We start from the raw sequence: 21,025 nt of genomic DNA on the forward strand, positions 1-21,025 counted from the left end.
GCCTGGAGCCTGTTTCGGATTCTGTGTCTCCCTCTCTCTGACCCTCCCCCATTCGTGCTCTGTCTCTCTCTGTCTCAAAAATAAATAAACGTTAAAAAATTAAAAAAAAAAAATTAGAAACAAAACAAAATATCAAATAAAGGAAGCTAGGACCTAGGTGTGCTTCATTCTGCTTGTTGAAAGAAGCTTGATAGAACAGAGAAAAAAGGGAAAGGAAAGGGGAAAAAAAGGTAAGAAAAAATTTAAAACTTAAAAAAAATTATATAATAAAATAGAATAAAATAAAATAAAGAAATTGAAATAAAATAAAAATTTTCTAAAACTAAAAAATAAAGTCAAAACAATTTCTCTTTCTGTATCTAAGAAAGAGAAAGAAAGAAAGAAAAAGAAAATCATTTAAGCAAAAACATAAGCAAAGAAAACCAACAAATAAGTTGAACCAACAAATGGAATGTAACCTGAATGAAGTTATATCCGGTTTCCCCTAACTGAAACTATGAAACACTCTATAGTCCATACACTAAACAGGTGGAGTGACTTGTTCTGGTCTTCTTTGGAATGTGCTTGTAGGGCGCAGTTGGGAAGGATTTGGTGTAAGGCTCCCTTCTCCACTAGGTGGAACTGCTTAACTTACTGGGGTGGATCAGTGTGCATGTGTGCATGTACAGGAGAGGTCGAAATGGCTTCATCCAGTTCCCTAGTCTCTAGCATAGGAACTTTGTCTCTCCCTGACCATTGATCAAGCACCCCTCCTTTGTCTCAGGCCTCCATCCACTCCCTGCCTCCACCCTGTCTGTGTCCAAGCCATCAGCCTACCAGACGGTACCTCCCTCCAGAGTTTTATCTCAGATGACGTTTTGTTCCAAAACCCTACACTTCAGAAACCCCTGTGGCCTGGACCCACACCGACTTTCTGGGGGAGGGTCTCGCTGAGCAATCGCTGGGTCCCAGCTTGCCCCAGAAAATGTTTGTGGAATCATGCAGTAGTAGAGGTTCAGAGATTATGGCAAATCACAACACACAGCCGTTGCTAGGTTTCACCACATTCTGACATCTTTGTCCCAATACCAGCAAACATGGCTGCTCTCCTGGGTCTGCTGGGACCTTTGCCTGTGGGGAGGTTGTATGGCCTCTACCAGATGCACTCCAAGTAGGGAAACTGCTTCTCTCCATGTGGCACAGAAATCCCTCAGACCCTGCTGCTTGTTCCTGAGGATTTGCCCTACTCCCCACCAGAGCACTGCCAGGCACTAAACTCTGAAATTTCAGACTCTGCACTCCACTGTTTATAGAATCCTGATGGTATTGAAACCCTTTCCTTTTTCCCCGTCAATGGTTTTGGGAAACAGAGTTCTTGTTCAGTCCCCTGCGAGTGTTTTCACTCTTTCTCTTTCTCTCCAGCTACTTTCCAGAGGAAGGCTTTTCTTGCATGATCCTGATGCACCTCTTTCTCTGTCCTCTTTCTGTAAAAACGGCTGTCTACCCTCCATGGCTTTTCTCTCTCCCCTAGTTCACCTCTCTCACTGAGTACCTGCCGAGATCTGTGGCTCAAATTATTCAGATCATTGAGTTAATCCCCAGATCAATTTCCTAAGTGTTCAAAATGGTTTGGTACTGATCTAGCTGCATTTCAGGGACAAGACAAGCTCAGGGTCTCCATGCTGCTCTGCCATCTTAACTCCTCCCTATTATTTTCTAATTTTATGCAACATGGTCAGAGAAATGATTTATATGATTTAATCCTTTTGAATTTGAGGCATCCTTTAAGGGCTAACATATGCTCTATTTTTAAATATGAGAGATGTGCTTGAAGAAAATGTGTATTTTGCTTGTTGGATGCGAACTTTTATATATGTACATATATATATATATATATATATATATACACAGCTGTACGTTTGAAATGGCTGTACACTTATGTTCTATTGTTGTTCTTGTTCACCAGTCTATAGCACCTTGCTTTTGTCTTTTTTTCTTTTCCCTAGAATTCTATCTAGTCAGATAAGATTAGTACTCTAGTTTTCTCTTGGTTCCCATTTGCCTGATGAATCTTTTCCTTTTATTTTCAAATTTTCTACGTATTTTTTATTTTAAATTTATCTCTCTTGTGGCTGACATTCTGGTTCTTTTTTAAAATTTTTTAATGTTTATTTATTTTTGAGAGAGAGAGAGACAGATCGTGAGTGAGGGAAAGGCAGGGAGAGGCTGAGACACAAAATCCGAAGCCTGATCCAGGCTCTGAGCTGTCAACACAGAGCCCAATGCAGGGCTTGAACTCACAGTGAGATTATGACCTGAGCCAAAGTCGGATGCTTAACCACCTGAGCCATTCAGGTGCCCCTGACATAATGTTTTTTAAGATCCAATCTGACTCTGCCATTTAATTGAAGAATTTTAGCCACTTACATTTATTTTGGCTACTCTTACATAAAGATTTACCCCTGCTATCTTTCAAATTTTCTAATATACTTTCTATAGAGATCATGTTTTCTTCTGCTGGTTTAAATATTAAATCACTTTAAAAATTGTCTAAAAGTGAATTCACCATTACTAGTAATATGTCCACAAGCAAGTCTTGCCTGTGTCCTCATCTATGAGAATAAAGAATATGATTACTGTGGGAATTAAAGGAGGTAGCACATGTAAAATTCTCAGAATAGTGCCCAGGAAGAATAAAGTTCTAGAAAAGTGTTTTAGTATTATATCATTATGACAGTTGCTTTTGACTCATAGCTGTGTTGTTTCTCCCTGTTGATTTCAGTATTTGTATCTTCTCCCAATAACACAAATGTTTGGGGTGCCTGGGTGGCTCAGTCAGCTGAGCTTCTGACTTTGGCTCAGGTCATGATCTCACAGCTCGTGAGTTCAAGCCCCGCATTGGGCTCTGTGCTGACAGCTCAGAGCCTGGAGCCTGCTTCTGATTCTGTGTCTCCCTCTCTTTTTGCCCCTCCCCCACTTGTGCCACATCCTCTCTCTCAAAAATAAATATTGAAAATCTTTTTAAAAAACACATTTATTTTTACCTTTTCTCATGTTTTTATTGTCTTTCTTCTTCCTATCTAGCATGTTGGTATTACCCAGATCCTAGAAATTTTGGTCTGAATTTTTATAGATTCCCTCCCTCCCTTTTCTCCTTTCTTCCTTCCTTCTTTCCTTACTTCCTTTCATCCTTCCTTCCCTCCTCCCACCCCCTTCCTTCTCTTTTTATTAACATAATAGACTGTACTAAAATATTTGATTAATTCACAAATCTCTTGCAGTATCTCCTATACTTACTTCTCTAATTGATTCCTTCCTCCAAAAGTGTTTCAACAGCTAGTTAAAAGTTTCAAAATTATTTTCTTTCAGAATTCTAAAAATAATATGTGATGCTTGGCTCTAGTGTAGCTATTGAGAAATTTGATGCTGTCTTAGTCTGTTTGGATTGCTATTGCAATATGCCATAGGCTGGGTAGCTTATACAAAAATTGAAATTTACTCCTCACAGTTCTGGAGGCTGGATGTTCAAGATGAAGGTGCCAACACAGTTGGGTTCTTTGGGGTTGTACACTACCAACTTCTTGTTGTGTCCTCACATGTCAGAGAGGGTTAGAGAGCTCTGTGAGGTTAGTTTTAACAAGGGCACTAATCCCATTCACTAGGGCTTCACCCTCATGACTTAATTACCTCCCAAAGACCCTACCTCCTAACATCATTACATTGGGGAGTAGGGTTTTCACATAGGAATTTGGTGTCGGCGGGGCGGGGGGGCACATTCAGTCCATAAGAGATGTAAATTTTTGATCCTTGTTCCTTTTCAGGTGACCTGTTTCTCTCTGAGCCTTTTAAAATTTGTTTCCTTGTCTTTATTAAAAAAATTTTTTTAACTTGAGAGACAGAGAGAGAGAGAGAGAGAGAGAGTGGGGGACTGGGACAGAGAGAGAGAATCTTAAGCAAGCTCCATGCTCAGCATGGAGCTCGATGCAGGGCTTGATCCCATGACTCTGGGATCATGACCTGAGACCAATTCAAGACAGACACAATTGATTGAGCTACTCAGGTGCCTCAAAAGATTTTATTATTTTTTTAAGTTTATTTTTGAGAGAGAATGTGTGTGTAAGCATGGGAGGGGCAGGGGGGAGAGAGAGAGAGAGAGAGAGAGAGAGAGAGAGAGAGAGAGAGAGAATCCCAAACAGGCTCTGTGCTGTCAGCATGGAGCCCAGCTTGGGGCTTGCGCCCATGAATCATGAGATCATGACCTGAGCTGAAATCAAGAGTTGGACACTTAAATGACTGAGCCACCCAGGCACTGCAAAAGATTTTAAGTAGTCTCTACACCTAATGTGAGGCTTAAACTCACAAACCTGAGATCAAGAGTCACATGCTCTACCAACTGAGCCAGCCAGGTGCCCCTCTTCCCTTGTCTTTAATATTGTGTCTAGATGTGGGTTTTCCACTTCCTTTCTACTTGGCTTTTTCTGAGCCCACTTATTTTTTTAATGTTTATTTATTTTTGGGAGAGCAAGTGAGCGAGAGAGTAAGCATGAGTAGGAGAAGAGCAGAGAGAGAAGGGGAGACTCAGAATCTGAAGCAGGCTCCAGGCTCTGAGCTGTCAGTACAGAGCCAGACGTGGGGCTTGAACTCACGAACCAGGAGATTATGACCTGGGCGCTTAAGTTGGACGCTTAACTGACAGAGCCACCTAGGCTCCCCTTTCTGAGCCCTTTTAATAAAGACCTCAGACTGTATCCTTTGATTTGTTGACATTCATCTCCATTATTCCTTAAAATATTTTTTGCACTCCTAATATTTCTCTCTTGTGAGGCTCAGTATTACCTGGATCTTGGCATTCCTACACATACCCTCCATAATGCTTTTCTTTTACACATTCAATCTCTTTTTCTGATGCCTTCCGGAAGAAGTCCTTAATCTCATCTTCAAATGCACTTAGTTTAAAGCTATGTCTGTATCGAATCCTTCCTCAAAGGAAGATAGCAGCAGTATCAAATAAGAACAAAATATAACAAAAAGCACTAACAAGAAATATTAAGTGTGAAAAAGGAAATAAAGAACACATGGAAGTTGGTACCTTGACAAAAAATGGTTTGGAGTAATGCGAATAAAGCATCATTGGGATTGTTCAAGAAGGAAAGGTGGTGATGAAGCGAGTATAGATTAATACTTGTTAAGGATTTTTTGTTCTACAGGGTGTAAAAAAAATGGAATGGTCAGGTCTGGCAGGGTTTAAAAATGGGAAATTAAAGGGATGCCTGGGTGACTCAGTCAGTTAAGCATCTGACTCTGGATTTCGGTGCAGGTCATGATCTCACGGTCATGAGATTGAGCCCTGTGTTGAGCCCCACTTCAGGCTCCGTGTTGGATGTGGAGTGTGCTTGATTCTCTCTCCTCCTTCTGCCCCTCCCCTGCTCACGTTCTTTCTCTCATGCATGGGAGCTATGCATGCAAGTGGGAACAAGCCAAGTGAGCAAAAATGACTCAGGAATGTGGTGTTAATTATAGAATCTTTTGACTAGTAGAAAGAATGAATACTGATTATAACTAGATAAAATAGCTAGACGGTAGAGATGGTTCATGTTATAAGAGGGAAGGAAGTACTACGGATACAGATGTATTGTTAATAGATTTGAAGGGTGAGAAAGTTTCCCTAGTGTTTCCATTTTCTCAGTGAAAGAAGAAACAACCTGAGAGCAAGAAAGAGAGGGATTGAAGGTCTGAATAAAGAGGTGTGAAATGCTTGTTGGGGAGAGGTTAAGTGTGAATTGACCAGGAAAATGTATAGGATCCTCACACAATGCTGTGGGCCCTTGATTTTCAGGGTCATAAATTTCAAGTGAAATTGGAACCAGCATGGCTGGTATTTTTCTCTATCCCTGTTCAGCTGCTTAGGTACAGATGCAGCATAGTTGAAGTAGTTGGATACAAACAAGATTTGAGTTTTCAGTTTACAGGGACAAGAGAATTAATGTATATGCAAAGAAAATGAAGCCTATGCAAGATAGAGGAAAGTGAGGGACTTATAGACAAAGAATTGGGGAGAGAATCAATTGTCTGGAGATCCTAGTTGAGTCAAAGGATTGGTTAGGCATGACTGAGTGACCTAGAAAGAGGTGTGAGTAGCATGCTAGAAGCTGAGGTTTTTGGAGGTAATGATAAGATCTACAGCAGTGTTTTCAAGCTATAGGTTGAGTCCCATTAGTAGGTCAGTTTGGTGGATCAGTTTCTAAATTAGCACTTTAAATCCGCTACACATTAGAATCATCTAGAGAACCTAAAATTAAAAATTAAAATGCCCACACCTAATTCCCAGAGATTCTGATTTATTTGGACAAGTGTAGGGTTCAGAAATCAGTTTTTCATTAAAACTGTCCAGGTAACACCAATGCAGGCCTGGTCAATAAACACTGTTCCAAGATAGTGAAATTAAAAAGACTGATGATAGAATAAAAGACAGTAAATCTTCTAAGAATTGGGGAGAGGGGGAGATCAGATGTGTGGTAAGTTGTAATAAGGTGATGTGGCAGGTGGCATAGTCAATGTAGTTAAGGTTCTCAACACAGAGCATATGAAAGAAAAATGTAAACACATACACAAGCCTGTTCAATCATTTTGTACATGGATTTCAAACAGAAACTTTGACTTCATTTCTTGAATTAGAAATAAATCAAAACCATTAAAAAAAAAGTATCTCACACATTAAGTACAAGGATTTACCCAAATCCTACCATGATAAAGTTTGAATTGTTAATTTTAGAGTTAAGATTATTGCTAAAATTTAAGAAAAAACTATTTGTAAGAGAAAACAAATTGACTGGAAAGTTTAATGGAAAATCTATGTCAAGCATAATTTAAAAATTTTTTAAACAAATTAAAAACATCTACAAATGGTGAGAACATTCAGTATTTTAAGATAAAACTAATTTAGGAAAATTGTAACATGGTTAAGAAAATAATTATGGCAAGCTACACATTTTTAAATTATGAAAAACATTAAAAATAAAATATCTAATAAAATAGGCCTTGCTATTGCTTTGGGGGAAAAGGTGGGAATATTTTTTATTTTATTTACATATATTTATTAAAAGATTTTCCATATGACATTGCAAATTAGTCCCATTTCTCTTGTATTTTGCTATATGAATTCACACAAAGGAGATGGAATACATAAAATTACAAATATGGTAGAAAAATAAACCACATCACACCCAAATACACAGTGAATTATTGCAAATGGCGTATATCATATCCCAGACATATAAGACATATTAGTTTTAGAAAAGAGCAATGCCACCACCAGGTACACACAAACACACATACACAAATTCCATTGTATTAAAACCACAATAGGAAACAAACTGTATCATAACCAACTGGTCTTCCACTTTCTTATGTTCGTTCTTAAGTTCTTCTTTTTCAATCATAATGAAACCTACCAAGAAAAGGATTTTCTCCAAATGTGTATGGTTCAAACACGATTAGTTTTTGAATCTGACATTCTATTTTGTACTTCTGTTCTTTTATTAATGTGTGTATATATATATACATATTTAGATATATCTAAATTCCTTAAAACTACAACCTTGAAAATTAATTGTAAAAAGTTGTTTTCTATTTACATGCCACAGTTCAGTGTTTACATACTATTCTGTAAGACTAATAAATTACAACATACAAGTTTAGAAGCAAAAACCGGTATTATTGAATGTATACTGGCATTTTAACAAAATCTTTTACTATATTTACCCCATATACTTTTATGGTCTGAATTTTTTTCTTAATACAGGGAGGAATTTTATTTACTGAAAAAGTGTCCCAAATTTCTGTTCTATGGTTTTACAAAATTCTGAATGTGGCTTTTAGTTTGATTTTGATAGAATTTGTATTAAGTGAAGAGTCCATGTGATAACCAAAATAATAAAATATTGCATATAATATATAAATGTATCTTTCCCATCACAGTTCTTCAAGTTGACAATAACAAATGATATACGGTAATTATTATTTTACCAAGACCTCTGCTATTGTGAAAATAGACCTGAATATATTACCCTTGACGATAGATAGCAAATTGGTGAACAATTAATTTTACATTTAGAAGAAAAAGTGTGACAGCACAGCATCAAAATTGATAATCCTATATGAATGTATTAAAGATATGGGTTATAAACACAGGCATGAAAACTGAAAACACTTTGAAAATAAGTATTGTAAGAATATTTATATACACATATCATGGCTCATTATGAAAAAGATTATTAAAGCATAATGTGAACAATACATTATATTAATTCACAGTATAAACACACACTTTGTGGAGCAATTTAAGTGAGGAATAATATAAGTATAGATATAACATTAGTTAGCACTATTAATACATATTTTGTTCTGTCAAATATATAAAAATATACACATAGATATGGCTCTTTTAAACCAAAATTTTTATATAAATATTCACTGATTTAAATAAAAGTTGACAGAGGTAGAATTTGTGTCAATGTTCATGATTTTCAAGAACAAGTACTTCAAATATTTCATTACTGTTCTGTCCTTTAAAAAATCCACAGAGGTAACTCATTGAAAGCCACCATTCTGAAAAAGGGGGGACAGGAAAGGGGAGTTAAGAGAAAAACGATAAACAAAAATTACTTGGTAAATTCACAAAAAACTAAGAGACTGTTTTCAGTTTTAACCAAAATTATAATCTCTAATAAAGCCTTTGCCCATAATCAAGTTATAGTTAACAGCTCTATACTTCAAAATATATTCCCCTCAGACCTCCCAAGCACATCAAAGTATATGAGGACTAAATGAATGATACAGAGTGAAAAGAAAGGGGTAACACAGGATGTTAACTGAGAAAAATTGCTCAAAATGAGGAATAATATGATGTCTAAGTTAATGTACAAGTACTGTAAATTGTGTCTGAGTCTTAAAACAGCATATTATGGACAAATATTTTTTACCTTATGTGCTATCTAATCACCACCCCAATTAAAACACACACACACACACACACACACACACACACACACACACACACACACTAAAATATGAAAAATTCCACAATGGAAACATGTGATGAACTGATAACTATTTTATTTATTTAAATAAAAAAAAATTTTAATGTTTATTTTTGAGACCGAGAGAGACAGCACAAGCTGGGGAAAGGCAGAGAGAGAGGAGACACAGAATCTCAAGCAGGCTCCAGGCTCTGAGCTGTCAGCCCAGAGTCCCATGCGGGGTCAAACCCATGAACTGTGAGATCATGACCTGAGCCAAAGTTGGACGCTCAACTGACTGAGCCACCCAGGCACCTGATAACTATTTTAAAATGGCATTTTTGAGGAGCACGTGGCTGGATCCATTTAGGGGAGCATGTGATTCTTGATCTCGGGGTCCTGGTTTCAAGCCCCACATTGGGCATAGTGATTACTTAAAAAATAAAACAAAAAATAAATCATCTCTTGTAAAATTCCAAATGTAAATACTATCTCCTGGCAGAAGGAAAGAAAAGGAGAAAGGAAAGGAGAAAGGAAAAAAAAAAAAAAAAAAGAAAAGAAAAATAAAAAGAATAAAATGGCATTTTGAAAATACTTTAAAAAAAAATTTTTTTTCAACGTTTTTTATTTATTTTTGGGACAGAGAGAGACAGAGCATGAACGGGGGAGGGGCAGAGAGAGAGGGAGACACAGAATCGGAAACAGGCTCCAGGCTCTGAGCCATCAGCCCAGAACCCGACGCGGGGCTCGAACTCACGGACCGCGAGATCGTGACCTGGCTGAAGTCGGACACTTAACCGACTGCGCCACCCAGGCGCCCCTGAAAATACTTTTAATGATTAGATGCTCTCAACAATTTATTAAGGGGAAAAACCCCAAAGAACAGAACAAAACAAAATATAAGTTAGGATAAAAAATTATTTTGAGTATGATCTCTATTACAATTATATATGTATGTCTATGAATGTGTGTGTATATTTATTACAAATCAAACAAGAAGGAAGTATATACCAAAATGCTAATTGATATTTTCTCTGGGTTATAGGATTAAAAGTGATTTTGACTTGAACATACATTTTCACAACAGCCAAGAGATAGGAGGAACCCAAGTATCTACCAACTCATAAATGGTATACTCATACAGTGGAATATTGTTTAGCACCAAAAAAGAAAGAAATTCTGACACATGCTTCAATATGGATGAACCCTGAAAGCACTGTAAGTCACAAGGACAAACACTGTATAGTTCCAATTATATGAGTTAAACAGAGTAGTCAAATTCACAGAGACAGAAATTGTAATGGCAGTTGCCAGGAGCTGTGGGGAGGGGAGACTGGGAGTTAATGTTTATTTCATGGGTAGAGTTTCAGTTGAGGAAGATAAAAAAGTTCTGGAGATGGATGAAGGACATTATTTTTTCACAATAATGTGAATGTACTAATTGTCAGAGAAATGTGGACTTAAAAATAGTTAGAATGATAAATTTGATGTTATGTATATTTTACCACAATAAAAAAAAAACGTTTAAAAAACTGATATGGGGGGGGGCACCTGGGTGGCTCAGTCGGTTAAGCGTCTGACTTCGGCTCAGGTCATGATCTCTCAGTCAGTGAGTTCGGGTCCTGCGTTGGGCTCTGTGCTGACAGCTCAGAGCCTGGATGGAGCCTGTTTCAGATTCTGTGTCTCCCTCTCTCTCTATTCCTCCCCCACTCACGCTCTCTCTCTCTCTCTCTCTCTCAAAGATGAATAAAGGTTAAAAAAATTTTTTTTTAAAGTAATTTTGGTGTCCTTCTTTATATTTTTATATTTTATGTTTTCTCACTGAAGATGTGCTAGTTAAACACAGAATTACTATATGACCCAGAAACTCTACTCTTAGTTCCTCCCAGAAGATTTGAAAATAGGTACTTGAACACCAATGTTCATAGCAGCATTATTCACAATAGCTAGAAGGTGAAAACGACCCAGGTGTCCATCAACTGATGAGTGGACAAACAAAATGTGGCATAAACACACAAAGGAGTATTATTCAAGCATAAAAAAAGAAACAAATTGTTTCAACATGAGTCCTGAAAACATTATGCTAAGTAAAACGAGCCTGACACAAAAGGACAAATATAGTATGACTTCACTTATATGAAAAGCTAGAATGGGCAAGAGACAGAAAAGTAGATTAGAGACTTTCAGGGCCTGGGGAGGTAGACAGGGGACTGAAGAATTATGGCCTAAAGGATATAGAGTTTCTGTCTGGAGTGATGAAAAAAGTTTGGAAATAGTGGTTTTGGTTGTACAACATTATGAATTTAATGCCACTGAGTTGCACACTTTAAAAACAGTTAAGATAGCAAAGTTCATGTTACATATATTTTATCACAATTAAAAAGTGTTCTAATTTGGGGGGTCTGGCTGGCTCACTTGGTGGAGCATGTGACTGTTGATCTCAGGGTTGTGAGTTTGAGCTGCATGTTGGACACAGATATTATTTTAAAAAAAATGTTTAAAACAAACAAAACAAAGTTTTCTAAATAGAGATTATTTTTAAAAAAATGTTTAAAACAAACAAAACAAAGTTTTCTAAATAATCACAGCTTTAGAGATTGCTAAATCCAGCATGTTCTAAATCAGTGGTTCTGAAAGTATAATATGGGTATCTCTGGAGTCTCCAAGACCTTTTTTGAGCATCTATAAGGTAAAGCCTATTTTCATAAAACCACAGAATTATTTGTTTTTTTCACTCTTATTCTCTCACAGGTACACAGCAGAGTTTTCCAGAGGCTACATAGTGTGAAAAGCCAGGTAGTAAATATTTTAGATTTGTGGGCCACGGGGTCTCTGTCACAACTACTCAATTCCACCTCTGTAGGAAAGCAGTCTTAGACAATGTGTAAACAAACAGGTGTGGCTATGCTAGATTTACAAAAATAGGCAGTGGAGTGGATTTGGCCCACAGACCTTAGTTTACCAATCTCTGGTCTAAAATGCAGCTGTGAATCCAGTATGAGAAAATGTATGTGTCACAACTGTTACAAGGCTTTATAACGAGAAGCTGAACCTCCATCTAATCACATTCAAATTAATGCAGCAGCTTAAAAGTTGTGAGGACACAGTGATTGTAGCCAGCACTGAGAAGTAGTCCTCAAAGTGAAAGAGGAAAATGCACGTTTTAGTCAAACAAACACACACAAAAGAAAAGTACAGCAATCAGGACTCATTTAAACCTACGCCCTACAAATACCAATAAAACCTGGCGGATCAGTATGTCAAAACACACTACATAATTAATGTTCATAATGAGAATTCTGAGTCATTGAGGAAATGCTTAATTATCTTCTATATGCTTCTACTTAAAATAAGGCAAAGAAATGCATATTTTTAAAAAAGAATGACTTTACTATTTCTGTCAGCAAGCCTGCATTTTGCGGTCAACCTACCTTTCAAGCCCTGGTCCTGCAGGACTTATTTCCCATTCATTCCCATCTCCAATGAATCAGCACATCCCTTTGACCCTTCTTCTGTTAAATGTATCCTACCTCTTTACAACCACTTTGCTCTGTCTACTAAAGCTTGAACATATGCATGTTCAGTGACCCAACAACTTCACTCCTACGTGTATACTCAAAAGAAATGCACACATCTGGTCACCAACACACAGGTACTAGAATAGAATGTTCATCGTAACTCTACAATAGCCCAAACTGGAAATTACCAAATGCCCATCAACAATAAAATGGGTAAATGGACTGTGGGGAGTTCATGCAATGTAATACTATGCAGCAACAAGACTGAACAACCTACAAGAACACACACCAGTATGAATGAATCTCACAGATGTACTGTGGAGGAAAACAAGCCACAAATGTAAGATTTCGTTTAAAAAGTGTCCAAAAACAGGCAGAAGAAATCTATGTTTTTAATAGGCAGAATAGTTACTTCTGGAGCAGGGCTTATAAGCAGGAGAGAGCCCAAGAGGGATGTGTTTTGTTTCTTGATCTGGGTGTAGGTTATTCACAGGTGTATTCAGTTTGTGAAAACTCACTGAGCTGTATGCTAGGATATGGCACTTTTCTATATATATGTCATTTGTTTTTAAAATTTGTCCTAGCTTTCAACATTATTCCACAGATCCTGAACTGAATATACTGTTCCTCTCATAGCTCTTTCTGGTCTCTGCCTCTCATTTCTATCTTCCCCAATATGGCCCAAATATAGTTATGAAGTTAATCCACCATCTTAATCCCTCCCTTGTACCCATATTATACACAGAAGCACCTTCAACGGCTCCCCTTGACTTACAGAGATAAGACTACAACCTCTAGTTAAGCCTCACATTCAATATACCCTCTGTGTCCCACCCTGCCTGCCATGCCTTTCTCCCTCATTATTCCCCGACAACCTGCCATTCCTGTCAGATTGAGTCTACTGTGTCATGTGCATTCCCATTTGTACACTGCTGTCTATACTTTTACCACCTGTTATTTGTATGTTGAATTTGGCACTTCATCAAGTGTTACTGTGTGATACCTCATCCTGTCATTTAATATTTTGTTGTGGATGCCTTTTCTTCTTTAATTGAGGTATAATCTACATACATTAAAATGCGTGGACTGTTAATGTTCAGGTCAATAAGTTTTTACAATTGTATATACCCGTGCAGCCATCACCAAGACACAGAACCCTTCATTACTTCACAAAATTCCCCTGATCACCTTTGTAGGCAATCTCCCCTTCCTCCACATTGAAAACTACTTTCTGAATTTTTATAATTACAGATTAGTTTTGCTTGTCCTAGTGTTGCATACTTACCTTTATGATAATTAACAGCTTATATGTTCAGGAGAATGTAAAGGAGACCTCAGAGTTGAACTAAGGGGTGGTGTGGGAAGACCATGTCGACGCATCTCTTGGATTGCTCTTTCTCTGTCAGTAAAGATCAAGGAAGAGATTATACAATTAAGTGGTATACAAAACATACGATGTTGTGATTTTTACTGATTAAGTAATTTCTCCTCAATTAACTAATGAGTATTTCTACTAAATTTAAATCCAATGTCCTTATAATTTTTAAGTAGTGAGTAAAAGATTTCAATTAAAGGAATATGTACTATAAGAGGTTGTTCAAAGCCCCTCTGAATACAGATTTGCAAAGTTGGTTCCCACCTCTGCCCCTTCCTTTCCCACCTCTTCTTGAACATAAATCTAGCTTGTTCCTTCTTCCTAAAAACTCCCAATGTCAGAAGTGAAATAACCCTTTTCTCTACTACACCCTCCTCCCCTGTGTCTGGGTCAGCTCCACAAAGCATGGTGACTGTGTTTCTAATTCTTTTGTGGGCTATTCAGGGTCTCTGGCCTAGACTTTCTGCATTATATTCCACAGTATCCAAGATTTCTACTTAGTTGGGTATTTCACAAACTATTTTTTCATTATGATCCCCCTTAAAGAAACTTTTTAAGATATTCCCTCCCCCCAAATTATCCACTCTTCCCAATGAAATTTTAACATATAGATATGTTATTTATGTACTGAGGTCCTCTGGCAGGTTATGAGTCATTGTAATACCTAAAGTTTTTTTGCCACTCCCTCAACCCCCAAGAACCAATATTGTTCCCTGGGGTGGCGATAATGGCACTTTAAGAATGCATAACCTAGTTGGATGATAAGGAAAAGGAGATGTCCTGTTGGCCTACGTTTCTTTGGGGACCAGGAACAAGGGAAAAAGAGGAATTAAGGGAGTCTTATAGCCCTAGGCAGTAGGACCCCCTTTGGACTGAAGAGAATTTAAGTTATCATTAAGAAATAGAAATCATGGGGCGCCTGGGTGGCGCAGTCGGTTAAGCGTCCGACTTCAGCCAGGTCACGATCTCGCGGTCCGTGAGTTCGAGCCCCGCGTCAGGCTCTGGGCTGATGGCTCAGAGCCTGGAGCCTGTTTCCGATTCTGTGTCTCCCTCTCTCTCTGACCCTCCCCCGTTCATGCTCTGTCTCTCTCTGTCCCAAAAATAAATAAACGTTGAAAAAAAAAATTAAAAGAAATAGAAATCATGTATGTACAGTTTAGCACACTGAGAAACGAAATCTTCTCAATTACGAGAAATTAGTAACACTGATTTTATGTATTGATGCTTTTCTTCATTTCTCAGGCTTCCTTTCTCTTTGAAATCATAAATATTGATTTCCTAGCAAATTTTGTCTATACTACAAATGGCATATCTTTCAAAAGTTTTGATGCAAATAGAAAATAAGAGAAATAAAAAAACTGACCCGATAAGCAGCAATTTGACCACTATATGAGTACGAAATCTCAGGAATGTTTATGTCTATGGTATTAATACAGCAAGAAAGAGTAATGAAAGAAAAGTAGCTTGACAATTGATTTGCAAATTAGACTTCAATTTTAGCTGTGAAAGCAAGTTTCATCCCTGTTTGTGGCACTTGGAGATTAAGGTTTTCAATATACAAAGCAAATGAACTGAAATAAAAGTGAGTATGAAAATTAGAAAACTACTAAGTGGGAGGGAATATACTGTATATAAGAGCATGGGGTTTAAAATTAAACAGATCTGTCTTTATTTCAAAATTTTATTTATCTTTTTAATTCACATTTAGTTAACATAAAATGCTTTGTTAGTTTCAGGTGTATAAGATATATTTTGATTTTAGTTTTGGCTCTGCCATTTATTATTTGTGTGACTTCAGTTTCCTGTAATATATGCATAATAATAGATTATTAGTAGCATTAATCAGATATGTATATGGTATCTGGCACATACTTATCAATTTCTCTTATGATCATCACTTTTGTGATGATCTGTATTTGGAGTTTCCTATTGGACCACATTGTGCTTTTTTTTTAATTTTTATTTTTTTAATGTTTATTTATTTCTGAGACAGAGAGAGACAGAGCATGAGTAGGGGAGGGGCAGAAAGAGAGGGAGACACAGAATCAGAAGCAGGCTCCAGGCTCTGAGCTGTCAGCACAGAGCCCGACGTGGGGCTTGAACTCACAGACCGTGAGATCATGCACCCGGGCTGAAGTCGGGCGCTTAACAGACTGAGCCACCCAGGCGCCCCATTTTTAAATTTTTTTTCAAAGTTTATTTACTTGAGAGAGAGAGAGAGAGAGAGCGCGCGCACGAGCAGGGGAGGGACAGAGAGAGAGGGAGACACACAATCTGAAGCAGGCTCCAGGCTCTGAGCTGTCAGTGCAGAGCCTGATGCGGGGCTCGAACCCACAAACTGCGAGATCACAACCTCAGCCGGAGTCCGATACTTAACCGACTGAGCCACCCAGCAACTCCAGTTTGGGGTCTTGTAGCATCCTTACTCGCCTGTTGATTCCCTATTATATTCTTTCAAATAATGCCCTGATTTTGCCCTGAGAAATGCTATAGAAAACATGTAGACAATATTTGCTACTTTATTTACTGTAAGGATATTATCTCCCACAACACTTTTGACTTTTTAGGAAGAAATATCAGAAGAAGTTTATTTATTTTTTTAATTTTTTTTTTTTTAACGTTTATTTATTTTTGAGACAGGGAGAGACAGAGCATGAACAGGGGAGGGTCAGAGAGAGGGAGATATGAAGCAGGCTATTCACAGAATATGAAGCAGGCTCCAGGCTCTGAGCTGTCAGCACAGAGCCCGACGCAGGGCTAGAACTCACGGACCACAAGATCATGACCTGAGCCGAAGTCGGCTGCCTAACCGACTGAGCCACCCAGGCGCCCCAGAAGAAGTTTATTTTTGTATGAACACTGAAAGAAAGTTGGCTATTTTTAAGTCCTATTAAATCTTTTTTGGGACGGGGAATAAATAAAAACACTGTCCAATGCTCAAATCTTTTTCTTACCGTTCATATCTTTCAGTTGAAATCTGCCTTTTCATAGAATCATGATCGGTTTGTAACTGTGTCACTTTAGCCCGAAGCATGGTGTTTTCCCGGCCTAGACTAGTTCTTAAAAATAAAATTTAAAAATAAATAAAAAAATAACAAATATGTTGTTTTGTAGAGTCTAGTGCTATGGAGTTTTGTTTTTGCTAGTAATAAATACAAATGGAGGTGATAATTAGGACAAGAAAAGAACAAGTCTTTTTAACACTACTTTTCTCAACTTCAGGAGCTTCTATCACTAAGTTTTCTTTCGTTCATTCATTCATTCATCTTATTTATTTAACAAACAGTTAAACTAAACTTCCAGTATGTGCTAGGCACTGTAGCAATGCTGGAAGTACAAATTTGAATAAGACATGATTTATAACATCAAGATGTAAAGTATCTTCATTGGCTCTTTCTGGACTCTTGCCTCAGAAAGACAAATATTATTAACTTCTTTTAAAAGTTAACTATTCTACTTGTACTATCTACTCCAGATTTTCTCCCCTCTTCCATCAAATATGTCCAAATCTGCCCGTCTAATAGACACTATCATCAATCTCCTAAAAGGTAATTAATCACTAAACTTATGTGAGTCAAACTACATGCCATTTTGATGTCTTTTTCTAGTCCACACAGTAAAAGACACAGATGGCTTTCCCCATCCTGAAATGCTCTCCCCTTTGCTGACTCCTGTTTGTTCACAACTCAACTACAGGCATTTTTCTAAAGTTCACTCATTCACTTCCATGGGTACCATCTCTGTGGTGAAGATACACAAATCTGTATCTCCAAACACAATGTATCTCCTTAAACTAAACCCCCAAATTCCTAAAAGCAGCCACAACGTAAGTAAAATATTTTGGTTTTGTACCACCGTACACACTCCCATCCCCTTCTCTCGCCAAAAATTATTTTTGACAAGCGATTTTCTTTAAACAGGTTGATTTATGCCACTTACAATTTGCTTTCTGAAAGGGTTAACTTCTCTTTAAGTAGCTGAATTTCTGTATCCTTCTCGTGGGAGGTTAAATGAGAATGAAATTCTTTATCTCTATTTGTAGCCAACAATGATTCAAGGCTTTTAATTGTATGTCTCTCACTTGCCAGTTGTTTTTTGAACAGGTCTGCTTCTGATTTTACATTTTCTAATTCCACCACAACCTATAGGGAAAACAAAGTAAGATTACTTCAGTACAATTTGAGACTCACTCTAAAAAATTATTTGTAGAGCTATATACACTTATCAGTTGCTTTATTTTGGGTACCAGTTAAAGATTTTGAACCATTTCTTTAAGTGTAAGAAAGTCATCTTATTTTCAAAATAATTTTTGCTTATTTGGTATAAGACCTATTCCTATGAGTTTCACTCATACTTCCTTGCCAAGAGAGGGTCATTAACATAAAATCCTAAAATGTGGCCATCCTACCAGAAAGGAAGCCCTTCTGATCTATTATGTGTACTCTGACCGAACAGTCAAGCCAGCACTGGAGCTTCTCAGTAGCTGAAAATAAAGATACTATTAAATGAATGAAAACTGAAAACATCTGTATTTGAAAACATGCACTGGGATGTTTAAAGTAATGCTCAGTTTGAGAATGGGAAGTTCCAGGTAACTAGACTTTGAAAATTAAGTAAGATTTAAATGCCTTGAGATTTTATCAGAAAGACTACTCTATTTAGGAAATAATGAACTGCTCAGTCCTTCATTTAAATCTTACCTTCAGACAGAGAAAGAATATACTGGGATATGTTCCTATTGTATAATAACAACACTCCTATTTTCCTAAATATCCATCTATTCCAAAACAGAAAGCACCTAATTTCATCACTATGCTTGCTAGAAAAATCTTGGCAAAGAATCTAGTTTTCAAAATCCTGTAGTCAAAAGTAACTCCTTAAAGGGAAACAAACTTTATCAAAAGTGCTTGATAAAATAAAACAATGAGAGTAAGGCTCAATAAAATAATGTGCTACAATGAAGTCTTTTAAGTCCTTACCCTCTCAAACTCCAGGTTTTTGGAATTCAGTTGTTGGGTCATAAGATCTTTGCCTGAATCCAGCTTAATGCAAAGTTCTCTAAGAGACGACAAATCATTCAACGCTGCTGCTTTTGCATCTTCTTGGTGTCTCAGCTCTTCTTCTAATCTAGACATGGCTTTTGCCATTGATGAGATCTGAGACTCATAAGCATGATGTGCATTTATGTGCTGAGAATAGAAAAAGAAACCGGTAAAAAGTTAAAGTAACCCAGTAATTTTAAAGGCTTGAATCTGTGCAGCCATGACATCACTTTAAAAAAAAATAGTAGAGCCAAGTTTTGCACATTTTAAGATACTCTGAGGGAGCTGCCGGCTATTTAAAGATGGCCTATTTAATGCTTAACCCAATGAATTGTATATAACTACTAACCACGGTAACTAGGTACCTCACGTATATATTTGGAAGATGCAAAGATAAAAATCATTGTTTTAGGGTAAAAAAGGAATCTTGGAAGTTAGATTAAATTTACCTTTATAAATTGTTATAATGCCTTTTCAAGAAAAAGCAACATATTTACTTCTCACTCCTCAGTTGTCTTTAAATTCTAAATTGCAAAATGGAGGAGCGCCTGGGTGGTTCAGTCAGTTTGGTGTCCGACTCTTGATTTTAGCTCAGGTCATGATCTTGCAGTTTGTGAATTTGAACCCCAAGTCAGGCTCTGCACTGACAGCATGCAGAGGGAGACTGCTTTGGATTCTCTGCCTCCCTCTCTCTCTCTGCCCCCTCCCCTACTCAAGTACATGCTCGCTTTCGCTCTCTCTCTCTCTCTCTCTCTCTCCCTCCCTCCCTCAAAAATAAATAGCTGGGAGGGAGGTAAGTGGGGGGGGGGGATGGAATAAATGGGTGATTGGCATTAAGGAGGGCACTTTTTTTGCAATGAGCACGGGGTGTCATATGTAAGAGATGAATCACTGGGTTCTATTCCTGAAGCCAAGACTACACTGTATGTTAACCAACTTGAATTTAAATAAAAAAATAAAAAGTAAAAACAAAATTTTTATTAATAAATTTCAAAATGGAGTTTGTTTTAAAACTGAATACCTGAAGTTCTATTTAAATTTAATTTAACCTAATAGTAATCCACAACTTTATAAGATTTTAATAACTGAAATAATGAACAAAGTTTGAAACACTGATAAAACTCTCTTTCTAGAATAATCCACATTTTAAGTTCCACACAATTTAAATTGTGAGTGATAAATACAAATTCACATCAATTCTAGTCTAGAGTTTAATAAGAATTCCACACTTGAAAAATAAAATGATTTTAATAGGTATTAACAAAATAAATTGACATTAAAAATCTAACTGTGCAGAAAAGTAAATATTTGGATTTTCTAAATTAATGAATTAAAAATCAGAGTTCCCTAAAACTAAATATAAATAGGTAAAAGTCAGTTTTACATACCACAAAAGAACACGAACAATGACAGACAAAAAAATTAAAGAATAGTTTCTTTTGAGAATTTTGAAAGCTGAAAAGCATTCTTCTAGTTATACTCTTGATAGGAAAACTTCTAGAGACAGGGTGCCAGTTTCGTAGGACTGCTGTAACCAATTACTACAAATTACTGGGTGGTTTAAAACAAACAAAATTTATCCTGTCACAATTCTGGAGGTTACAAGTCTGAAATTTAGATGTTTGCAGAACCTAGAGGTTCTGAGAGAGAATCTGTTGCAGGTCTCCCTCCCAACTCCTGGTGGTTGCTAGCAATCCTTAATGTTCTTGCCCTGTAGACACTTCACTCCAGTCTCTGCCTCTGTCTTCATCTGGTATTCTCCCCTGTATCTTCTGTGTCCAGATTTCTCTTACAAAAGACACCAGTCATTGAGCGATGGCCTGCCCTAGTCCAGTATGACCTCATCTTAACCTGATTATAACTGTAAGAACCCTATTTCCAAATAAGATCACCTTCACAGGTGTTGGAGGTTAGGATTTCAACATAACTTTTTGAGGTCCATAATTCTATCTATCCTTTAGCTCCCCAAAATTCATGTCCTTCTTATGTGCAAAATACATTCATTCCATCCCAACACATTCTAGCATCAATTCTAAGTCCAAAATCTCATCTAAGCATCATCTAAATCAGATACGGGTAAGACTCTGGCTATGG

At 37.2% G+C, this 21,025-nt stretch overlaps 1 protein-coding gene across 6 annotated transcripts in view; it reads right to left on the reverse strand.

Moving 5' to 3' along the window:
* Window positions 1-7,027: 7,027 nt before the first annotated feature.
* Window positions 7,028-21,025, reverse strand: part of CEP135 (centrosomal protein 135) — a 70,996-nt gene continuing 56,998 nt past the window's right edge. For 4 of the 6 annotated variants that reach the window (XM_086705013.1, XM_086705011.1, XM_086705015.1 and 1 more), the window contains 5 exons: window positions 18,869-19,078; window positions 17,829-18,031; window positions 16,844-16,948; window positions 13,800-13,913; window positions 7,028-8,586 (listed from right to left, as the gene is read on the reverse strand). In XM_086705013.1, the coding sequence (XP_086561139.1) occupies window positions 13,811-13,913; window positions 16,844-16,948; window positions 17,829-18,031; window positions 18,869-19,078 (621 nt within the window). In that variant the 3' untranslated portion in view covers window positions 7,028-8,586; window positions 13,800-13,810. Of the gene's footprint in view, window positions 9,430-13,799; window positions 13,914-16,843; window positions 16,949-17,828; window positions 18,032-18,868; window positions 19,079-21,025 lie in introns of all 6 variants that reach the window. The other 2 variants (XM_086705012.1, XM_086705014.1) reach the window with 2 other exon arrangements.

The sequence above is a fragment of the Puma concolor genome, chromosome B1 (genome assembly GCF_028749965.1).
Source record: "Puma concolor isolate L17-30 chromosome B1, mPumCon1.1.hap2, whole genome shotgun sequence".
NCBI lineage: Eukaryota > Metazoa > Chordata > Mammalia > Carnivora > Felidae > Puma > Puma concolor.